Genomic DNA, 19,088 nt, shown 5'->3' with positions numbered 1-19,088 from the left:
CAAACTTGGAAGATCAAACGAGTACTAATGAAAGAAGGACTGCCTAGGAAGTTCCGTGTCTGATTGTATGCGTCACAAGTCACTCTTTAGACATAAAAGACTATTCTTCCCAAATAGACATTAAGTTCCTTCCGGTCACAAATTAGTTCTTCTTACAGCCTTTAGGACACTAATAGGTCCCTGGGAGGCACGAGAGCTTGGATTCGATTGCTAATCTCAAGGCTGGTGGGTCAAACCCACCGGTGGTGCTGCGGAGGGCAGGCTTGACAAGCTGCTTCTGTAAGGATGACAGCCAAGACACCCTGATGATGACATTCTGCTCTGTAACACGGGGGTCACCGTGAGTCCGAATCCACTCAGTGGCAGTGGGTTTGGTTTGCATTGGGTTTAGAAGTCATACTACAGACTGAGTAACCTTTTCATCGATTGAATCATGATCTCTTGGTGAATTCAGAATGCTCTAAGCTTATAATGACTGAAGATGAAGTATTTAAAAAATGCCACATATCCCAAGCGATGACAAGGAGTGGGGACACTGGCAATTCGAATATGCAGTATTCTATGCAAAATAGTATTCTTCTAAGCATTTCAGTCGCTTTTCAGAGGAGCAAGCAGAATACTGGAGATAACTCTCAGAAGCCTCGCCAGGCCTTTAGCAGCCCTCTCCTGGGCTCCGGGAACAACCTTTCACACAGGCCTCCCACTCAATGACCTCTATGACGTTCAGGTGCTTCTGACTTAAGTAGATTCACTCAGCAAACATTTATGGAGAATCGATATAAAGCTTGGTGCTGGGAGATAGGTGGTTTTAAAAATGAGACAAAGTCTTACCCTCTGTTCAACTACTGGACAAACACCAGTTCCAATAGCTGACACTCATGCTCTGAACTGTCCCGGAAAGAAAATGAACTTGCAAACTCCTTCAGAAGTGCCATTCACCTCTCAAAACAGCGTGTGACGTGTTTCTGAAGCGTTTTTCTGACGGCCTCTGAAGCGTTCTCAGATATCCCCATACCTCCTGAGCTTCCGTTGCGTTGAATTTCTACTCCTTATTAGGCACTCAACTGCCATCAGTCAATGCTGACTCACTGGGACCCCTGTGGGATTCTGAGACTGTAACTGTTTATAGGAGTAGAAAGCCCAGTCTTTCTCCCACGGAGCTACTGGTGGTTTTGAACTGCCAACTATGTGAATCACAGCCCAACTTGTAACTTTTCCACCACCAGGGCTCCATTAACACACAGTAGCAAATATTAAACCAAACCGAACTCACTGCCAGCAAGTCAATTCCAACGCATAGGACTCTATAAGACAGACTAGAGCTGCTCTGTAGGGTTTCTGAGACTAAATCTTTGTGGGAGCTACCTTGTTCTCCTGGGAAGCCGCTGGAGAGCTTGAATCACGGACCTTGTGGCCAGCAAGCTTGACGCTTAACCCACTGCCACCTGAAGGCTCCCTAGCAAGTATTAACTCGTGTTGAATGGCGAGTGTTATCTTTTGGGTGGTCTCTAGTGAGGTGAGACTAAGCCAGGATTTACGAGTGAGAAGACTGTAGATTTCCAGGTGAAATGATTTCATTTGCAAGTATCTGTGTGGTTGTTAGTCTACTTACTTTAAAGCACGTGGCTCACAAAGCTTCATCAAACTGGGACATACAACACTTTGACTTACCTCCAGGAAATGGAGTTAGGTCTTCAGCATCTAAGAGCAGAGAGAAAGGTATGAGATGTCATTGCAGGACAGTTGTCTGCCCAAGTTGATTGGGAGAGGGTCAGTGTGCACAAGGTGGCCTCAGGAAGCAGAGGCTGAGCCACGGACACTCTTGGGGTAATGTCTTTGGCAGGTTCTTTCTGATCAAAGGCAAGAGAGAAATTGATCATGGATTTGGGCAGTCGGTGAGAGTAGAGGTTATTCTTTTAAATTCGATTATTGGCGTGAACAAGCACCCCTTATGGGCAGCAAGGTACACTGTGAACTGGTCAAGTGCTCATCAGAGTGTATTCCTGTGGCCTTTAAAAAAGGCCTTCAAAGAGAGAGGGTGGGAACACTAATGAACAAGGCAGGGTGTGCCTCCTTCCAGTCAGCAGGAAAGGGGAGGCAGCCGAAGGCCACCCACGCCGGACATTGTTGGGCTTTTCTTTAGCTCCCTCTCACCTCTGAATGACAACTTATTACACCACGTTCATATTTCTCAGATACAGGTGAGCAGCGACACAGAACATTTTGGGGAGAGAATGTTCTTTGTGTGGTTACGGGCCCCTGTGGAAGCTCTATTACAATCGACCGAAATGTGGTTCTTACCCAAAGCTCCTGAAGCATCGGAGTCACTCTCTATGAGAAAGAAAAGAAATCTGAATGTAACTTGAGTCAGTGAAGGGTGATGGCAAACCTGGCATGTTCTGCGCTTGTTTGAAGGGTCAACTCTTGCCTGGCTGCTACAGCTGCCGTGAAAAGGTACCGTCTAGCAGGATTATTACACGTGGCTATCCCAGCATGGTTTAAAGCATTGCTATGATGGAAGGAGCCCTCTGGATTCTTTCCAGTGTCTGCTGGAATACAAACATTTTAGTCTAAACGTCATGCCAGGAATGCCCAGTCAGCTCAACTAGGGTTGCTTTTCTGTGCTTCTCCACCCAAGGGTGGGGCAGGGGATATGCCAGAGGGACACCTTCCTAAAAGACTGATTTTGCAGATGTCAAGTATTTTTTTTCCTGATTTGTTTATCTATCTATTTATTTATTTAATCATTTTATAGGGGGCTCGTACAACTCTTATCACAATCCATACATACATCAGTTGTGTCAAGCCCATTGGCACATTTGTTGCCATCATCATTCTCAAAACATTGGCTTTCTGTTTGAGCCCCTGGTATCTGCTCCTTATTTTTCCCCTCCCTCCCCGCTGCCCCCTCCTTCATGAAGCCTTGATAATTTATAAATTATTATTATTTTGCCATATCTTACACTGTCTGATGTCTCCTCTCACCCACTTCTCCACCGTCCATCCCCCAGGGAGGAGGTTATATGTAGATACCTGTAATCTGTTCCCCCTTTCTCCCCCACCTTCCCTCCATCCTCCTGGTATTGCCCCTCTCACCACTGGTCCTGGGGGGTTCATCTGTTCTAGATTCCCTGTGTTTCTAGTTCCTATATGTACCCGTGTACATCCTCTGGTCTAGTTGGATATGTACGGTAGAATTGGGATCATGATAGTGGGGGGCGGGGGGGAGGAATCATTTAGGAACTAGAGGAAAGTTGTATGCTTCATCGTTGCTACACTCATCTTCTCCCTGCGACCCTTCCATAAGGGGATGTTCAGTTGTCTACAGATGGGCTTTGGGTCTCCACTTTTCACTCCCCCTCATTCACAATGGCAGATGTCAAGTATTTAAACCATTGTTTTTGTAGTAAAATAAATGCGATCTTATTATTCTTCAAACATAAATGTCCACATGATATTTTAGATAAGAGGACATCTCAGCTTAGGGTGGGCAGCCTTAGCCTGTGCTATTTGGGGTCTTTCAGAAACACTAGACTCTCCACAACACACTGCCATCGAGTTGACCCGGATTCATAGTGACCCCATAGCACAGAGTAGAGCAGCCCCTGTGGGTTTCTGAGACTGCAGCTCTTTACGGGAGTAGACAGCCTCTTCTTTCTCCCTCAGAGTGGCTGGTAGCTTTGAACTCCTGATGTCATAGGGGTTAGGAACCTAACACATCCCCGGTTTACTCCCAGGGCTCCTTGAGAAACTCTAGAAGGGACTCATTTCTTGTCATTCGTTCTCTCATGTGGTCAATTGCTCATTTCCTCCTCGGGACTGGATCCTGGGCTCTCAGCATTGCGAGGGGAGAGTACTGAAGGAAGCAGACGCAGTAAGGGTGGGTTTGGGTGATGGAGGAAGGGAGGACTGGAGCTGCATGTGCAAGAAGACTGAGGTTCTCTGTATCTGAGGATGGGACAAGGGGTTGAGGTGTGTGATTGTACTGAGGGAGCCTAAAGCTGGGAAGACACGGCACCGACTTGCAGAGCACAAAGGTAGCTTGCCCAAACCAAGCCAAACGCACTGCCATGGAGTCTACTGACCCACAGCGACCCCCTGGGGTTTCTGAGACGGTAACAGTTTATGGGAGTAGAAAGCCCAGTCTTTCTCCCTTGGAGCTATTGGTGGTTTCAAACCACCGACCATGCAGATTGAAGCCCGGTCCGGAACCACCACACTACCAGCACCTTGGAACCTTTCAATCCGGCCTAACCAAAACCCCAACCAAACTCAAGCCATGGAGTCAGTGTCAACTCATAGGGAGTGTAGAGTAGAGGGTAGGGTAGAGCTGCCCCTGTGAGTTTCTGAGACTGTAACCACTACTAGGAGTAGAAAGCCCTGTCTCCTCCGGCAGAGCAGCTGGTGGTTTTGAACTGCTGACCTTGAGGATCACAGCCTATGGAAGAACCCTGGTGATTTAACAATGTTTCCAGGGTGTAGGTGGGCGTTGTATTGGAGGTCAAGCACCAGATGCAACATCCAGCGACTTGGTTATTTGTTGTGTGACTTTGGTCAAGTACTGCGCCTCTTTGAAGCTCAACTTCCTTATCTGGAAAAATGATGGGTCCTAAAACCAGGCCACCCTGACTGGTTGTGAACGTGCTCAAGGCCAGAGGCCGAATGCTTTGGGGGCTCTTCACAGATTCCATACGACTGGACGCGGGCCGCCTGACAGGTTAACGTTGTTGTTGGTGGTGGTGTTGTTAGGTGCTGTGGGGTCAGCTCCTCCTTGTTAAGGGTCTATGTCAGTGTTCCTCAAACTTTTAAAACAGGGGACCAGTTCACTATCCCTCAGACTGTTGGAGGGCCGGACTATAGTTTTTTTAAAAAACTATGAACAAATTCCTATGCACACTGGATGAGTTGGCTGCTAAGCAGGACAGGCAGCGGTGGCAAAAACACCTGGCGGGCCGGATAACTGTCCTTGGCGGGCCGCATGTGGCCCGTGGGCCGTAGTTTGAGGAGCCCCGCTCTATGTACAACAGAAGGAAACACCGCCCAGTGCAGTGCCAGGTAAACATTACACTAGTCTGTAAATAATATAGGGAATAATGAGATTCTTCTCCCCCCCCCCAAGCAAATGACAGACAGAGGGGACCATCAGATCAAAGTACTGGAAAAAATATTCAAAAGCTAGAGTAAGGCTAGACGAGGGAAAGGTGCCACAGACAACGTTGCCTGAGTCAGGAAAGCAATTCATTATTCATGACCAATCGACTATAAATTAATAAATAATTATTAAAACAAACCAATTTCAACAGGGTTTCTCAGCTCCAGTGCAGCGAAATTCTTTGTGGCGAGGGCTGCCCTGGGCATTACAGGCGGTCTCTACACAGGAGATGACCAGAGGTGTGACAACCAAAATGTCTCTAGATATTGCCAAATGGTTCCTGGGGGCGCTATATTGGGACTGAGGGTACTTAATATTTAAATTATTTGAAAAGGAGTCCTGATGGAGTAGAGGGTTATGAGTTGGGCTGCTAACTTCAAGGTCAGCAGTTTGAAAACTACCAGCCGATCCGAGAGAGAAAGAGGAGGCTTTTTATTACAGCCTCGGAAACCCGCAGGGGCAGTTCTACCCTGTCCTAGAGGGTCCCTATGAGTCGGAAGGGACTCGCTGGCAGGGGGGTTAGGGCTTGGTTCTACTTCTTAGAGAGGTACCGTCTCAGGATCTACAAGGTCGCTATGAGTCAGATTCAACTTGACTCATAGTCACGTTGACTGTTTTTTGTTTTAGAATATTTTAAAATTTTGTTTAGAATATTTGACAGGTTTTTAAAAAAATATTTGTAGAGGAAGAGTTATAACGATTTGCTAACTGGACTATTTTCACCTGATTCCTTCCTCTCCAGGGACCCGGCCTGAAGACATGCCACTGGAGATGGTGAAAGGGTTTACCAATCCAGCATCCCTGGGGTACCAGATGGGCCAAATCTCAGGACTCAAAAGTAGCATGGTTTGGCTGTGAGAGAGGTCTTAAGGGACCACAAGGTTGAAGGGATTGGAGCCAGCCTGTTCCTTCAGGCTGGTGGGAGGCCTGGGGATTGGCCTTCTCATGACCTGACCGTTCAACGTGAGCTCAAGCCCTGCCAGGGGCAAGGTCCCAATCAGCATAGCCCAAGTCTGGTCTCCTCCATCACCAAGCAAGTCTGCTGCTTCTGACAGAGGCTGCCACAGCCAGTAATTCCTAAGTCAGTCTCTGGGCCAGAGAGGTTTTGTCCACTGCTGGGGGTCTCTGAGTTATGCAGCTGGTTAAGTGCTCAACTCGTGGAGTATACGTTGATGATTGACACCCGGTGGGCTGCTCAAAAGGTCCCAGTCTTGAAACCCCCGTGGGCACCATTCTGTTCTTCACACGTGAGTTTGCCAGGAGCATCGGCTAACTTGATGGCCATCGGTTTGGTTTGGTCTGGGCTCTGCAATGCCTTCAATGATCATTGTCTATGGAAAGAATCGAAAACTTTTCTCTTGATGGCTCAGAGCCTGCTCCCAAGTGCTTTGAGCTGGGAGAGAAATGGACAGGGAAGTTGGGCATATATTCTCTCCAGTTCAACCAGAATGCCCGCTGAGGATCAAGGGGGTGGGGCTTCCTCTTCTTGTGTACTTCCTGGCTCTAGACCTTGACCTTTTGTCTCAAACTGGTTTGTTAGAAATATGACCCCTCTGGTCTCTAGGAGGCCCAAACCAGACTCCACGCCCCCCCCACTACCCCCACCCCCCAAAACTCACCGCCATCCAAATGATGCCAACTCACGGGGCCCGATAGGACAGGGTAGAACTGCCCTGGTGGTTCTGAGACTGTAACTCTACCTGAGTAGAAAGACCCATCTCGCTCCCACGGGGTGGCTGGTGGTTTTGAACTGCTGACCTCACAGTAGCAGTTAACCGCTAAGCCACCAAAGCTCCTTGTTTCAAAGTAGTAGATTTCTTTCAAAGCAGACTACCAGGTGTGACATCATTGGTCACTTGCTTTTACCACTTTGAAATGACAGGCTAGTGGATCTGAGAAATGGAGGTGTCTCGTTGCCACGGCAATGCTGGGGGAGGGGAGGCGAAGGCATCATTTGTATTATTGAATTGATAATTGTCTAAGGGCCTGACGGGGGAGGATGGGAGACATGGGGAGCTAACAATGATGGGTATGAGAAGAAAATGTTCTGGACTTGATTCTGTGGATGATGATACAAATCCTCTTAATATGATTAAATGGTATGATATGTGAAGTATAGGCCAATGAAACTAGTGAGGGAGACAGAGAGAGAGAGAATCTTAAAGAGATGGATTAACATAGTGGCTGCAACTACGGTCCCCAATGTAGAAATTTGAGGATGGTGCAGGACCAGGCAGTAGTTTGTCCGTGACAGCTAATGTTAACAACAACGATGATTTTGATTCCCATGTTGCTAGTAACAGGCTCAGTGATGCATCAAAGGCTACATTAATGAAGGTGGGGCGGTCATCAGAGGACTGGCCTGGCAGCTTCCCTGGAGTGAGACCAGTACAGTCATGTGAAACCCTCAGCCCAGCAGGCTCTAATCACTGTTGACCCAAGGCTCTGCCATTGCCATCTTGAAATTCTCAATAACTTTTGAGCTTGGGAACCTTCGCTGATCTCGTGCACTGGGACTTGCCAGTCAGGGAGCTGGTGCTGTGGCTGGACAAAGTCTTTCTGTTTTAGATGCAGAATCTCCCCCAATATTCCTACCTGTGGCGTCTCAAATAGCCACAAGAGGATTGGGATTCTAGGTGAGTGTCTTCTGCTTCCTAACTTCCATGGACCTGAAGGATCTTCAGGACCTTCAGGAAGGATAGCTGAGCATCCAAGCAGACAGGGGCTTTCTTACCCATCAACTAGGACATTATAAAGACAGTCTCTTGTCGAGGAGAGAGGAGGAGACTCAAGGCACAACTGGGAAAAGATACAGAACAACCTCCCGGAAAAGACGGAAATGCATTTACCAGAGCAGACGACGCCGGCATCTTCCCCGTGCCGACAGTTGTGGGCGAACCAGCCGGGATGGGCGCACTGCCCCAGAGAGGCCTCTGTCCCGGAGCACTGCACGTTGTCCAGAAGAATGGGGCCTGAGCCCTGGCCGAACGCTGCCTCTCCAGGGGCAGACACGGCCGTCCCACAGCCCAGCTGCCGGCACACCACCTGGGCTTCGCTCTCACCCCAAAGGTCGTCGCACACCGTGCCCCACGTGCCTTCAAAATACACCTCGACACGGCCAGAACACCTTCCAGAACCTTCCACGAGCTGCACCGCAAGCCAGTCTTTGAGAGAAAGGCAGCCCCCCAGCCCCCACCAAAGGGTTAATGGATAGCGTTTTCATCGTCACCACCATTGAAGCGATCCCGAGGAGCAATCCCTGAGCTCCAGGCACGGACGTCTCTTGTTTCCCACGCTATCTTGTCTTATCAGAGAGGGAAGGGGAGCAGCAGCTCCCTTGGGGGGGTCTCATGGCTAGTGAGTGGCAGGCAGGTTCCTGTCCAATCAGACCTTCTAGGGGGAGCTCAGGATTATATACACTGAACCAGAGCCTATCAGGCATCTCATGGCTGTGGTTTCTGACGTGTGCTGTGTGTGACGAGTGGGTTACAATGCCTGCTGCCTCTATGGGGGCAGAGCCCCTAATCTTTCCAGGAACAGATGGCCAGCTTTGTTCTCTCAAGGAGCCTGGCTGGGTTCGAACTATCCCCTTGGGGTCAACAGCTGAATGCGTGACCACTGCATCATGCAGCCTCCTTGTCTACTGTGTTAAGAACTGCACTGTGTGCCAGCACTGAGGTCACCTCAGACTAGTTAGGCAGAAGCAAAACTGGAGTGGGCTTATTTCTGGAGGCGACAGACTCCTGCTGGGGGTAGGGTCTCCACCCGTGGGGGCCATCTCAGTGCTGGGGAGTGGACATCACCTCTGCCCTGCAGGCCTGCCTTCCCCCAAGTCAGAAGGGTGTTCCTCTGCTGGAGACTCACCTTCCTGCTGCTCCGAGGGTGCTTCTTGGGCGACGCTTCTCTTAGTGCGTTCTTTCCATGGTCTGTCTCCAGGTCCTCTGGGGTCCCTCCTGGAGAAAACTGGGGGACAGTTCAGGTTAGAGTCTGGAGTCTAGAGCAGGATCAGGATGAAAGAACCCCACCCACGGGTGGGCATTGGCAGCAGCTTCCTGTCCCCCACACCGGACCCATTGATGTACAGTCTGAGCAGAGGAGAGCCTGGGAATCTTTAATATAACAACCCAAGAAACAGGTTCTAGCATCACCTTTCCTTGTGCGTCGGCTGCGGTTGTGTTTGATCTCAAGTCTTTTCCCTTTGACATGCTTCCTTTTACTCAGATGTAGGTTTGCACCTGTGACCCCAACTTGTTGCCAGACACGCTGTGAGAGCAAAGAGTCCTGGTGGCTTAGGGGACTATGTGCTGGACTGCTAACTGCGAGGTCAGCAGTTCAAAGCCATCAGCCACTCAGAGGGAGAAAGATGAGGCTTTCTACTCCTGTCAAGAGTTCTAGTCCTGGAACCTACAGGACTCCGACTTGGCCTCCGTTAGGCAGAATTGACTCAGTAGCAGGGAGTTTGTTGCAGATGTGGGAGTGAGTAAAAGTGCATTGCTACACCATCAAAGAAACCTTTATTAAACAAACCTATCAGAATAAGAAGCAATTGTTTCTTGACATGTCTTCCTTTGGTCTACACACTTCAGAAAGTGGTGTCTCTTTCTCGCTCACCTTCCCCCAAGGTGCTCCGCAATCTTTGATTTAAAACACGTCAAAACGACAGTATCAGCACCCTTGGGGACTCACGTCACAGTTCTTGGCAATGGTCCTTGACGTTTGGGATGAAAGAGCAGTTGGCAGGGCAAGGTGCTAGCCCTGGGGTCTGGAGGGAAGGCTTCCTACTGAAGTCATTGTAGGACAGTGCTTGCTACCCTGGAAGAACGAGAACCTGTATTTCCAGGGTCGGGGGAAAATTCCTTGGTGCAAATTTTCTCACCAAGGTAGATTTACATTTCTGACTAGGTCTTCCTGATAAGCCCTGTGATCATACTGCATCTTTTAAGGTATCTATCAAGATAAGTAAGCACTTTGGAATCTCATGAAATAGTTGCCATAACCTGCTGAGCCGACCTCTCTGCCCTGAGGGGGACTGTCCCTGTAGAGTCACTTGAAGGCCACTGTTTAGATGGCATCGTATTTGGGAAGGTGGCCCATCTAAGAGGGCAACAAGTGGATGACTGAGAGAACTTGTCAGCGGCCATCCACCAGTCACAGAGACATGTGAAAACACGCGTCGTTTGGAGTCAATGCGTGCATGTGTGACCTGGAGCCTGGGTGGCAATGCCTGTGGCTGACCCTTGGTTGCGCCTCATCAGCTCCAAAACCAAACTCACTGCCACCGAGTCCATACTGACCCCTAGTGACCTCCTGTGGGTTTCCAAGACTCTAAACATTGATGGGAGCTCCCTCAAAGCTGCTGGCGGTTTTGAACTGCTGACCATAGGGATCAAAGCCCAATGGGTAACCACTAGGCCACCGCCACCAGGGCTCGGCATCTTCAGCTAGCTGCGGCTAATACTGAGTCCATACGGAGACACTTTCTGTAGTTGACAGTGTGCAGAGGCACTCAGTCTGAGGTTTTAGCTTGGCTGATCTTTCCTAATATCTTCCGGTTTGGCTTTATTTTGATCTTCATCAGAAGGTCATCCTCTTTGGCCAAGCTCAGCTTTGGGAAGGACGTACACAGGCAGTGAGGGAGGCAAGGAAGACCCACCAAGCCTTCCATCAGCCACATCAAGCCTGTCAATCACTGGGTGACAGATGTCCTGGGTGTATGTGCCACTGTGCCCCTGCTAGAGCCTCCGACCAGCTCTCAACAATGAAAATGATAGTTCCTGCTTTCAGGGTGCGTCCCTAAAAGGGAAGGAGACAGATTCAGAGATGAATCCTGTTATTTGCTGTGAGAAATGTAGGCGTGTGGGAGGGAAAGGAGGGCCCAGAGGAGCAAGAGCCTCGTGATGTAGAGAGACCGCGGCGGGCCCACAGGAACAAGGGCATCGTGTTCAGTGGTTCTACTGGACAGACACGCTGGGAGGTGAAGGCACATGGCATGTTCTGGAGACTACTAGCAGTGAGATGAGGGCAGGATACTGACCAGGAGGCCGAAAGGTCAGCAAGGACACTGCTCATGGCAAAAGCAGAACTGACTGAGGAAGAGCGGGACAGGAGAGTCAGTCTGGAGATGTAGGGATAGTCTCTGCAGAATATCTCATGATGCCAACTTAAGACTGGGCTAGAGGAAGGGGCACAAAGTAACAATTGGGGGTGAGCTCTGCCTTTATAAATTGGTGAGTGTGAAGAGGATTCAGACGGTTGTGGGGCGGGGGGCGGGTTCTGCACACAAGCTCCTATGAGGCGGTTCCCTGAGCAGGTCTGCCCTCGCCATGCTGGCTGTGGAATGCTGACTAGTTATGCCAGGAGATTGCCAAGTAGACCTTGGGTAGACCAAATGGTGAATGTGTTCCACTGCTAACCTGAAGGTTGGCCATTGGAGTCCCCCCAGAGGCACCTGGAAAGGAAACCTGGGGGATCCACTTCTGAAAACCAGCCGCTGGAAACCTGATGGGGCCCGGGACCACTCTGACACACATGGAGTTGCCCTGAGTCAAAGTGGGCTCACTGCCCACTGGTTTAATGCAGAGCTGCTGGCTGCTAGCTAAGCCTCCAGGTTGCTGGTGTGCGTAAGCCACACAGGCGTGTGCCTTTGGACGGCAAAATACTTTCCAAGCTTGTGCCTTCTCTTCAGTCATTTCTAGGTCCAACTGGTCCCACTGATAAGAAATTGTAGGGCTATTACTTTGAGCGAGACCTAGATGCTGTACCTAACACTTACAAGCTCTTTGTAACACACACTACAGGATCTTCCAGATGCCAAAGTCCTCGTGGTGCCCCACTCCGGGACTTGCGTAAATATGTAAATAGCCAGCTTGGCACATGACTGGTGGGCCTGGAAGAGCCAGACCAGCAAGTTTCTGAAGAACTTCCAGAAGAGCCTGATGCTTCCAGACAAGGCAACTCCGAAAAGCGATTTTTCATCCATGTAAAGGGTGCTTATTTGTCCCTTGCTCATTACCATAACATCAGACGGGACATTTGTGTGTGTGTGTGTGTGTGTGTGTGTGTGTGTGTGTGTGTGTGTGTGTGGTGATAGGGAGAAGACCATTCCCCGACACTATTTCAACACCCTGTGACTCAGATACTTTCCGTAAAGCTGTAGGTGGTTCAATAGACCACTGAGTTGCCAACAGGAACTATGAAAAGTGGAACCGTGAAATAAACTTGAAAAGGTTGCTTGGGACGGACTGTCTTGGACTTCCTTTACTAGACAACAGGACACTATTCTATGGTTTTGAAGCAAGGAGAAAGAGAATCAGATTTTTTGAACAGAGAAGTCATGAGGAAGATCACATCCCAATTGGTGGGCAGGATGGATCAAATGGTGGGAGAGGCCAGGGGTGGAAGAGTCTGTGAGCTGGGAGAGGAGGGACTAGAACCCTGAGCCGGTGTTGGCAATGGAAGAAGAAGGGAGATGAAGTGTGTGAGCTGGTCAAGTAACATGATGTGGCGGAAGGGCTGAGAAGGGGAGGTGTCAGAGCACACTGTTCCAAGTCCCACGGCAGGAACAGGAGTCAGGAGAAGGCGGTGCTGAGCCAGGAGGGGGTGCTGGGCCTCACTTGGAAGCAACAGGCACGTGGCTCTGAAAGTCACACATGTCGTCAAGGGTAGAGAAGGGACTTTGGAAGGTAACCTGGCCAGCGACTAGAGATGATTGCTGGAGTCATCAGAGAGATGAGCCCTTGGAGGAGAAGGGAATGTTCACGGGAAGAGACAGAGGAAGCTGGAGGAAAACCGGCCAGGGAGAGCATGGCCCAGGAGCAAAGAGGCGTTGAAGAAGGCTGAGTTCCAGACATCAGGGAGCAAAGATCCGGGTGCAGGGATGGGTGTTGGTGTGACCTCTATGGAGAGGCTGATACTCCAGAGACCACCCAGGCGGGTGAGGAAGGCCAGCGGACATTCTGCCCCAAAAAGGGCAGCTTCCCGTTGGAGCTGAGTTGAAGAGAGAGAGAGAGAGACACACGGGGTGGGGGTGGGGGGGCGGAGACAGGAGGGTGGAGAGAGGGGAATGAGAAGACAAAGGCAGGAGGAGCAACTCCTGGAAGGAGTGACGTGTCCAGGGCAGGGTCCGGGGGCAGGAAGGTTTGAACTGACCCTCGTTTCTCAGACCGGAGCAAGTTGCATGACAGCAAGACTTGTTCTAAGGGCGGAGGGCAATCTTCCCCGCTGTCAACTGCCCCCAGCTCCCCCTCCGTAGACATGAGGGCAGCTTCCAGCAGACAGGGTGCCATTGCTCGAGGGAGGCTGGGTGAAGAAAAGCGTTGGGTCTGTATGTCAGGGAGCATTTCTTGGTCTGTGATAAAGAATCCAGGATTAGGGAGCCATTTAAAAATGGAGCAAGGACAATAATTCTGCGGGTCCCTCCAGCCCCCATGGCTCCAGAGTCTGTACTCAAAAAGACAAACCAAAAGGTAACAGAGTTGCTGATTCATAGAAGCAATCATACTGAAGGGCAGGGCGTAGAACGGCCTCTTTGAGCTTCTGAGATGTAACTTTCTAAGGGAGTAGAAAGCCTAATTTTTTTTTCCTGGAAGAATGCCTAGTGGTTTCAAACTACTGACCTTGTGGATAGCAGCCCAACATACAACCTGCTACACCACCAGGGCTCCAGTCCAGAAGTCTATAGTCCATTAGAATTTGAGATTCTATTCCAGAGTTTCCTCCTTTGATCAAGATTTTTCTCTAGAAGCCTGGAAACTATTGCCCTGAGATAGACTTTAAACATTAAACCCCAGATATTTCCTGATGTCTTTTTCACACGAAACAAAAAGTTTAGCTAAACTAGTTTAAAAAAATCACCTGCCTTGAGCATTATGCTCTCTTAAGAACTATGTAGAAGGGAGCAAAGTGACAAGAGCAACTTGGAAGGTTGTAGGAGCATGGGGGGGGGGGTGAGTTTATGTCAATGAGGGCGGGGCAACTCAGAGAACGAGCACGATGGCACAGTTCAGAGAATATCATGCATGTCACTGAGTTGTACATGGAGACACAGTTGAATTGGTACAGCGTGGGCAATGTCTATTCGCAACAACAACAAAGCACGTTTTAAAACAGAGAAAAGAATCCTTTTTAAATCATGCAAATAAAATTAAAAAGCCTGCAGCAGGGAGGTAGCTGATGGGCGAGTGGGTCGGGTGGTGAGGTGAGGACGAGCAAGGCTACCTTCAGGATGGGAGCGAGGAGCACCAGGTGCGTGACAGGCATCGGTTCTGCACATGGATGTGTGCATGTATGAGTGTGTGTGAAGGAGGACCACCTGCCTGAAGCGCTGTTGGCCTAGCAAGCCATGTCAGCTCATAGCGTGCATGGGACAACACGCAACTGTGAGGACCTTGCTGAAACCAGACACCAGGACTTTCCATCCTCAAGATGGTACTTGGGATGGAAGTCCAACAGGACGAGAACGCTGAGTGAGATCTGCGAGAATAAGAAGGGGAGGCGGCGGTGAGAGCATGGGGCCTTGGAGTCTGAGCCGGTCCAGTATCTTAGCTGAATGGATCGTAGTTGATTGTGATGTGGCTTTATAGACAATGTTAACTATTTAACTTGGAGTGTGTTGATCAGATAAATTCGACACCAGGCAACTATCGCATTTTCAGGAAAAGTCCCTCTTTTGTCCGGTGGTCAACAAGTTGCCCTTTGTCCGCATTTTGATGTGAGTCACCCTATTACCAGTGGTCTGCAAGTCTCTCAAATCCCTTCTTGTATCCACTCGGCCCGCACTGAACTGCGATTGTATCCTGGGGTGCCTGTTCCCAGAAGGCCTCACTAGCCCCATTGTCTGAAAGATTTGCGCAATCAGTGTGAGGAAGCTAAAAAAAGCCTCTAAGGCCATATCATATCACTAATCCCTGGCTCCTGGAAGCTTCGGTGTGGTTGTATAAATTGTGGGGTGACGTCCACTTTGTGGGGGAGAGGGGAGGCTAGTGCACGGGCATGGGCAAGTGGGTTAGAGAAGGGGGCGAAGACAAAGGAGGCGCCAAGGAGGCAGAACGAAAACGGTCCTGTTGTAACTGATACTTACAAATGGTGCCCCCCGCTCGACTGAGCCATTCCAATTCCACTAGATTTGGAGGAGATTATAGGAATGGGAGGGAAAGAACCCTATAATCCCGCTCTGTTTATTTGGAGTGGGTCTCATTCGTGGAGACAGTATAACATTCTTGCTTACTTATTTCTCATTCATGACCTCCAAATATGTATGGGGTGCTTTCTATCATGTCAAGAACTGTGCTAAGAAATGGGACCATAGGAACACTAACCTGAGTCACCAGTGGGACCAGTAGCCACACTGGTACTCGGTAGTATGAGTGCAAACTTCAAGAAAGTAGAAGGCAAGAGAAATGAAGAGGTGAATACTATGCCAAGTGAACTACGAAAATGTCCTATTTCCTTAATTTTGGCCACTGGGATTTGGTTTTTTGGTGTGATGGAATGTGGGGAGAGGGACATCAGATGTCAAAATAAGAGCTGAGATGGATTCTGTTCTCAGGGACCCACTCTCTGCTGGTCCCACCACAACACCAAGTAGTTATCAAGCATGTAGGAGCTTAAGACAATTGAGGAGTTCTAGGGTGACTGTCTTCCAGCTCCAAGAAATGATAAACTCACTTATCTCAGACCAAGGGTGGCCTCTCCATCCCACCTCACATCTATCCCAAATCCTCTAGGGACTTGCTTCTGAACAGATTAAAGCATAGACCAATTCCACCAGCCCAGGGCAGCAATAAACTATAAGTAAGACTCTCAGGGGTGAAGTCGAACTCATTAAGATTCAATCCATATTGGTCCAGGGGTCACTTTTAACAAAAGCTGATGTTGAACACTGCCAACACCACTGGTATCACCATCAGCTTTTTAAAAAGTAGAACAAATATGAATTTTGGATTCTCAGTAATTTCCCCAAAGTGCTATCCTTCAGAAAATCCAGAAGTTTTGGTGTCACCAATACGTCTCCAAAGTACTTGATTTCATAATATTGACATGCTAGAAGAAAGAAACTCCTTGCCTGGAATACTGGTGTTTTAACAAAATCGTAAACCTACCATATATACTCGTGTATAAGTCGATTTTTTCCAGCACATTTTTAATGCAGTTTTTGTGGTAAAGTTAGGTGCCTTGACTGATATTTGGGTCGGCTTCTACTCAAGTATATATGGTATTTATTGAAACCTATGCCTGAGAAGTTGAAAAGGGGAAAATCCCTTAGATTCTTGGAGGAACAGAAGCAACAGGGCAAAATGTGATCTCGTGGCCCAGGTTTCCACTACTTCACCATTTAAAACACAAAATTTTGAATGTACACTATCGATCACATTTGATTCTGTGAGTCCGAGGCAACTTCGGCCGATCAAATATTAAGTGAGCATTTTCTATTCCCAATACCCTCTCCCAAACAATCTGCAAGCACCAGCTCATTCGCTCCCTGCAACACCCTAGGGTCTACCCTCTTTTTGCATGAGAGCAAACTGAAGTCGCAGAGAGAAAGGAAATCTTGCCTGAAGTCACACCCCCAGAAAGGGCTGGAGTGGGGTCTTTCAGCTTCTGAAGCCCACATGCCCAAGGCCAACCTTTCCCTGAGACAGATGCAAGACCCATAGTCCAGGAATCATTCAGCTCATTCATCCCATCCTGTTAGTGTTTATCTGTGCTTCTGAGTAGATTCCGAGTCAATTGGACGGAGTACAGACCAGAGGTTCTCAACCTTCCTAATGCTGCGACCCTTTAACACAGTTCCTCGTGATGTGGTGATGCCCCAAACATAAAATTATTTTCATTGCTACTTCGTAACTGTCATTTTACTACTGTTATGAATCGGGCAACCCCTGTGAAAGGGCCGTCCGACCCCCAAAGGGGTTCCAACCACAGATCGAGAGCCACTGGTAGAGACAGAGTCAAACTACCCCATAGGGATGCCTATTCTGTAATCTTTATGGAAGCTGATCTGCAAGCCTTTGCTTGTGTGGTGTGGCTGGTGGGTTTGAACATGATTGCACATGATAGCTCCTTGAATTCTTGTATGTTTCATAACAAGATAAGCCTATCTGTCTTGGAAGAAGTATGGCCAGAGTGCTCCTTAGAGGCAAGGATGACAAGATTCCATCGTACATCTATTAGACATGTACAGGAGAGCCCAGTCCCTGCAGAAGGACATCATATTTGGTAACATGGAGGGGCGGTGACAAAGGGGAAGGCCCTCAACGAGTTAGACTAACACAGTGCTGTGGCAATGGGTGCAGGCTGAGGAACAGTCGTGAGGATGGAGCAGGACCAAGTAGTATTTTGGTCTGTTGTGCATAGGGATTGGAACTGACTTGACAGCACCTAACAATAAACAACAACAAGTGTAATAAATACATTTCCACAGTCGATATAAACATATCTGTACAAATAGTTTGCAAATTTTTAAAAAGAGTTTGACTTTATCTTATAGCCAATCATGATTATTAGGTTGAGGGGCTATAATTTGCCTTTGCAGTTAATGAAAGATATTTTCAAGTGCTGTGTGGTCAAGAATATTTCCATATTTCCATTTGTTAGTCCAGGTAGGAAAACTCAGTAACAAAGGAAGTTCAATGATTTCCCAACACCACAAAATAATGGGGGGCCGGGGAAGTGAAACAACACAGATATTTTAAACTAATTCACTTCCAAACTCAATGAGGACTTCCTTAGGAGGCACAGACATGTGTGTCATCATATACGCCAAGACCAAGAACCCCAAGTGGATGAATCTGCCTCTTTGTGGAAAGATACAGATTTCCAGAATTGGAGGAAGCCCAGCAATTCTTTGAGTATCCCTTTCAGGACACTGTATACCGAATTCAAAGCCACCATGGCTGCAATTCAATACCTCTAACGCCAAACACCAAGCCACCAGCCGCAGAATACCACACAACTCTCACTGGACAACCCGTAGGCCAACATTGCCTCTGTGGCCCATTTTGCTCCCGGATCCTAGAAACAGAACCATGTTGGGAAAGAGCCATCCACCAGGGCTCTGTTCTCCGAGACTAAACCTCATGGAAACTATACGGTCCAAGCTCCCTCAAATCGATCCCTGTGGTCACCCGTACAACATCTCATCAGAGGTCATTTGTCTAATCTCATTTTAAGCTGACCAGCCGTGTGCCAGCGGACTCTGGGCAGATCACCTGACTTTCCCTTGCAAGGCCATAAGCCGGCACAAAAATGGCCCAGGTGCCTCAGTACCTGCTCCGTGGGGAAGAATGACATGGACGAGCAGCAGCCAGGGCAGGAGGGCTTGGCAGCCCATGGTGGGAGCGCTTCCAACTACTGGAAAATCCAGACGATCGGCTTTTATAAGCTCTCCAGGTGGCCCCCATGGGGCGGGGCGATGCAACCTGATGCTCTTCCCAGACTTCCATTGGCTGACTTTCAGCACGGCTCCCTGCATTGACACTTTGTGTGTAGATGGAAGGTGTTGCTCCGAAGGATGCTGTTTATATACACGCACAGGCTTAGTCCAAGCAGAACGTGTTTCAACACCTCTGCCATCGGTGCGTGACTGCAGACACGTTCTCTCAGTAAACGCCTTGTTGGAGTCTTGCTAGAATGCCTTGGTGGGGGGCGGGGAAAGGGGTACAGTCTTCGAGGGCATCTGCTGGGTCAGTGTCATTCCAGGCAGAGAAGTGATGGTGGCTTCGTTTTGGGATTCCCAAAGGATCATCTGGATGGATTTTCTCCAAGGACACAGGATGCTAACAGGGGCTTACTAGAAGTTTTAAGAAAATTGAAGACTGCATCGGGGAGGACAGGGCCAGGAAAGTTGCAGTGATGATTTTCCCCCCATCATGACAGGGCACTTCTCATCCTTTGAGGATAGCCAGCGCTGTTCTACAGACTCACTGGGAATTGAACA

General features: G+C 48.9%; 1 protein-coding gene across 1 annotated transcript in view; it reads right to left on the bottom strand.

Annotated features, from left to right (window-relative positions):
- Window positions 1–18,482, bottom strand: part of LOC142428691 (scavenger receptor cysteine-rich domain-containing protein DMBT1-like) — a 79,987-nt gene extending 61,505 nt beyond the window's left edge. Inside the window, 3 exon segments of the mRNA XM_075533478.1 lie at window positions 8,002–8,299; window positions 9,017–9,105; window positions 18,419–18,482. Coding sequence (XP_075389593.1) covers window positions 8,002–8,299; window positions 9,017–9,105; window positions 18,419–18,482 — 451 coding nt within the window.
- Window positions 18,483–19,088: the final 606 nt, after the last annotated feature.

The sequence above is a fragment of the Tenrec ecaudatus genome, chromosome 16 (genome assembly GCF_050624435.1).
Source record: "Tenrec ecaudatus isolate mTenEca1 chromosome 16, mTenEca1.hap1, whole genome shotgun sequence".
Classification (NCBI taxonomy): domain Eukaryota; kingdom Metazoa; phylum Chordata; class Mammalia; order Afrosoricida; family Tenrecidae; genus Tenrec; species Tenrec ecaudatus.
Note: the sequence above shows the minus strand (reverse complement) of the source record. Positions and strands in the feature narration are given on the sequence as shown.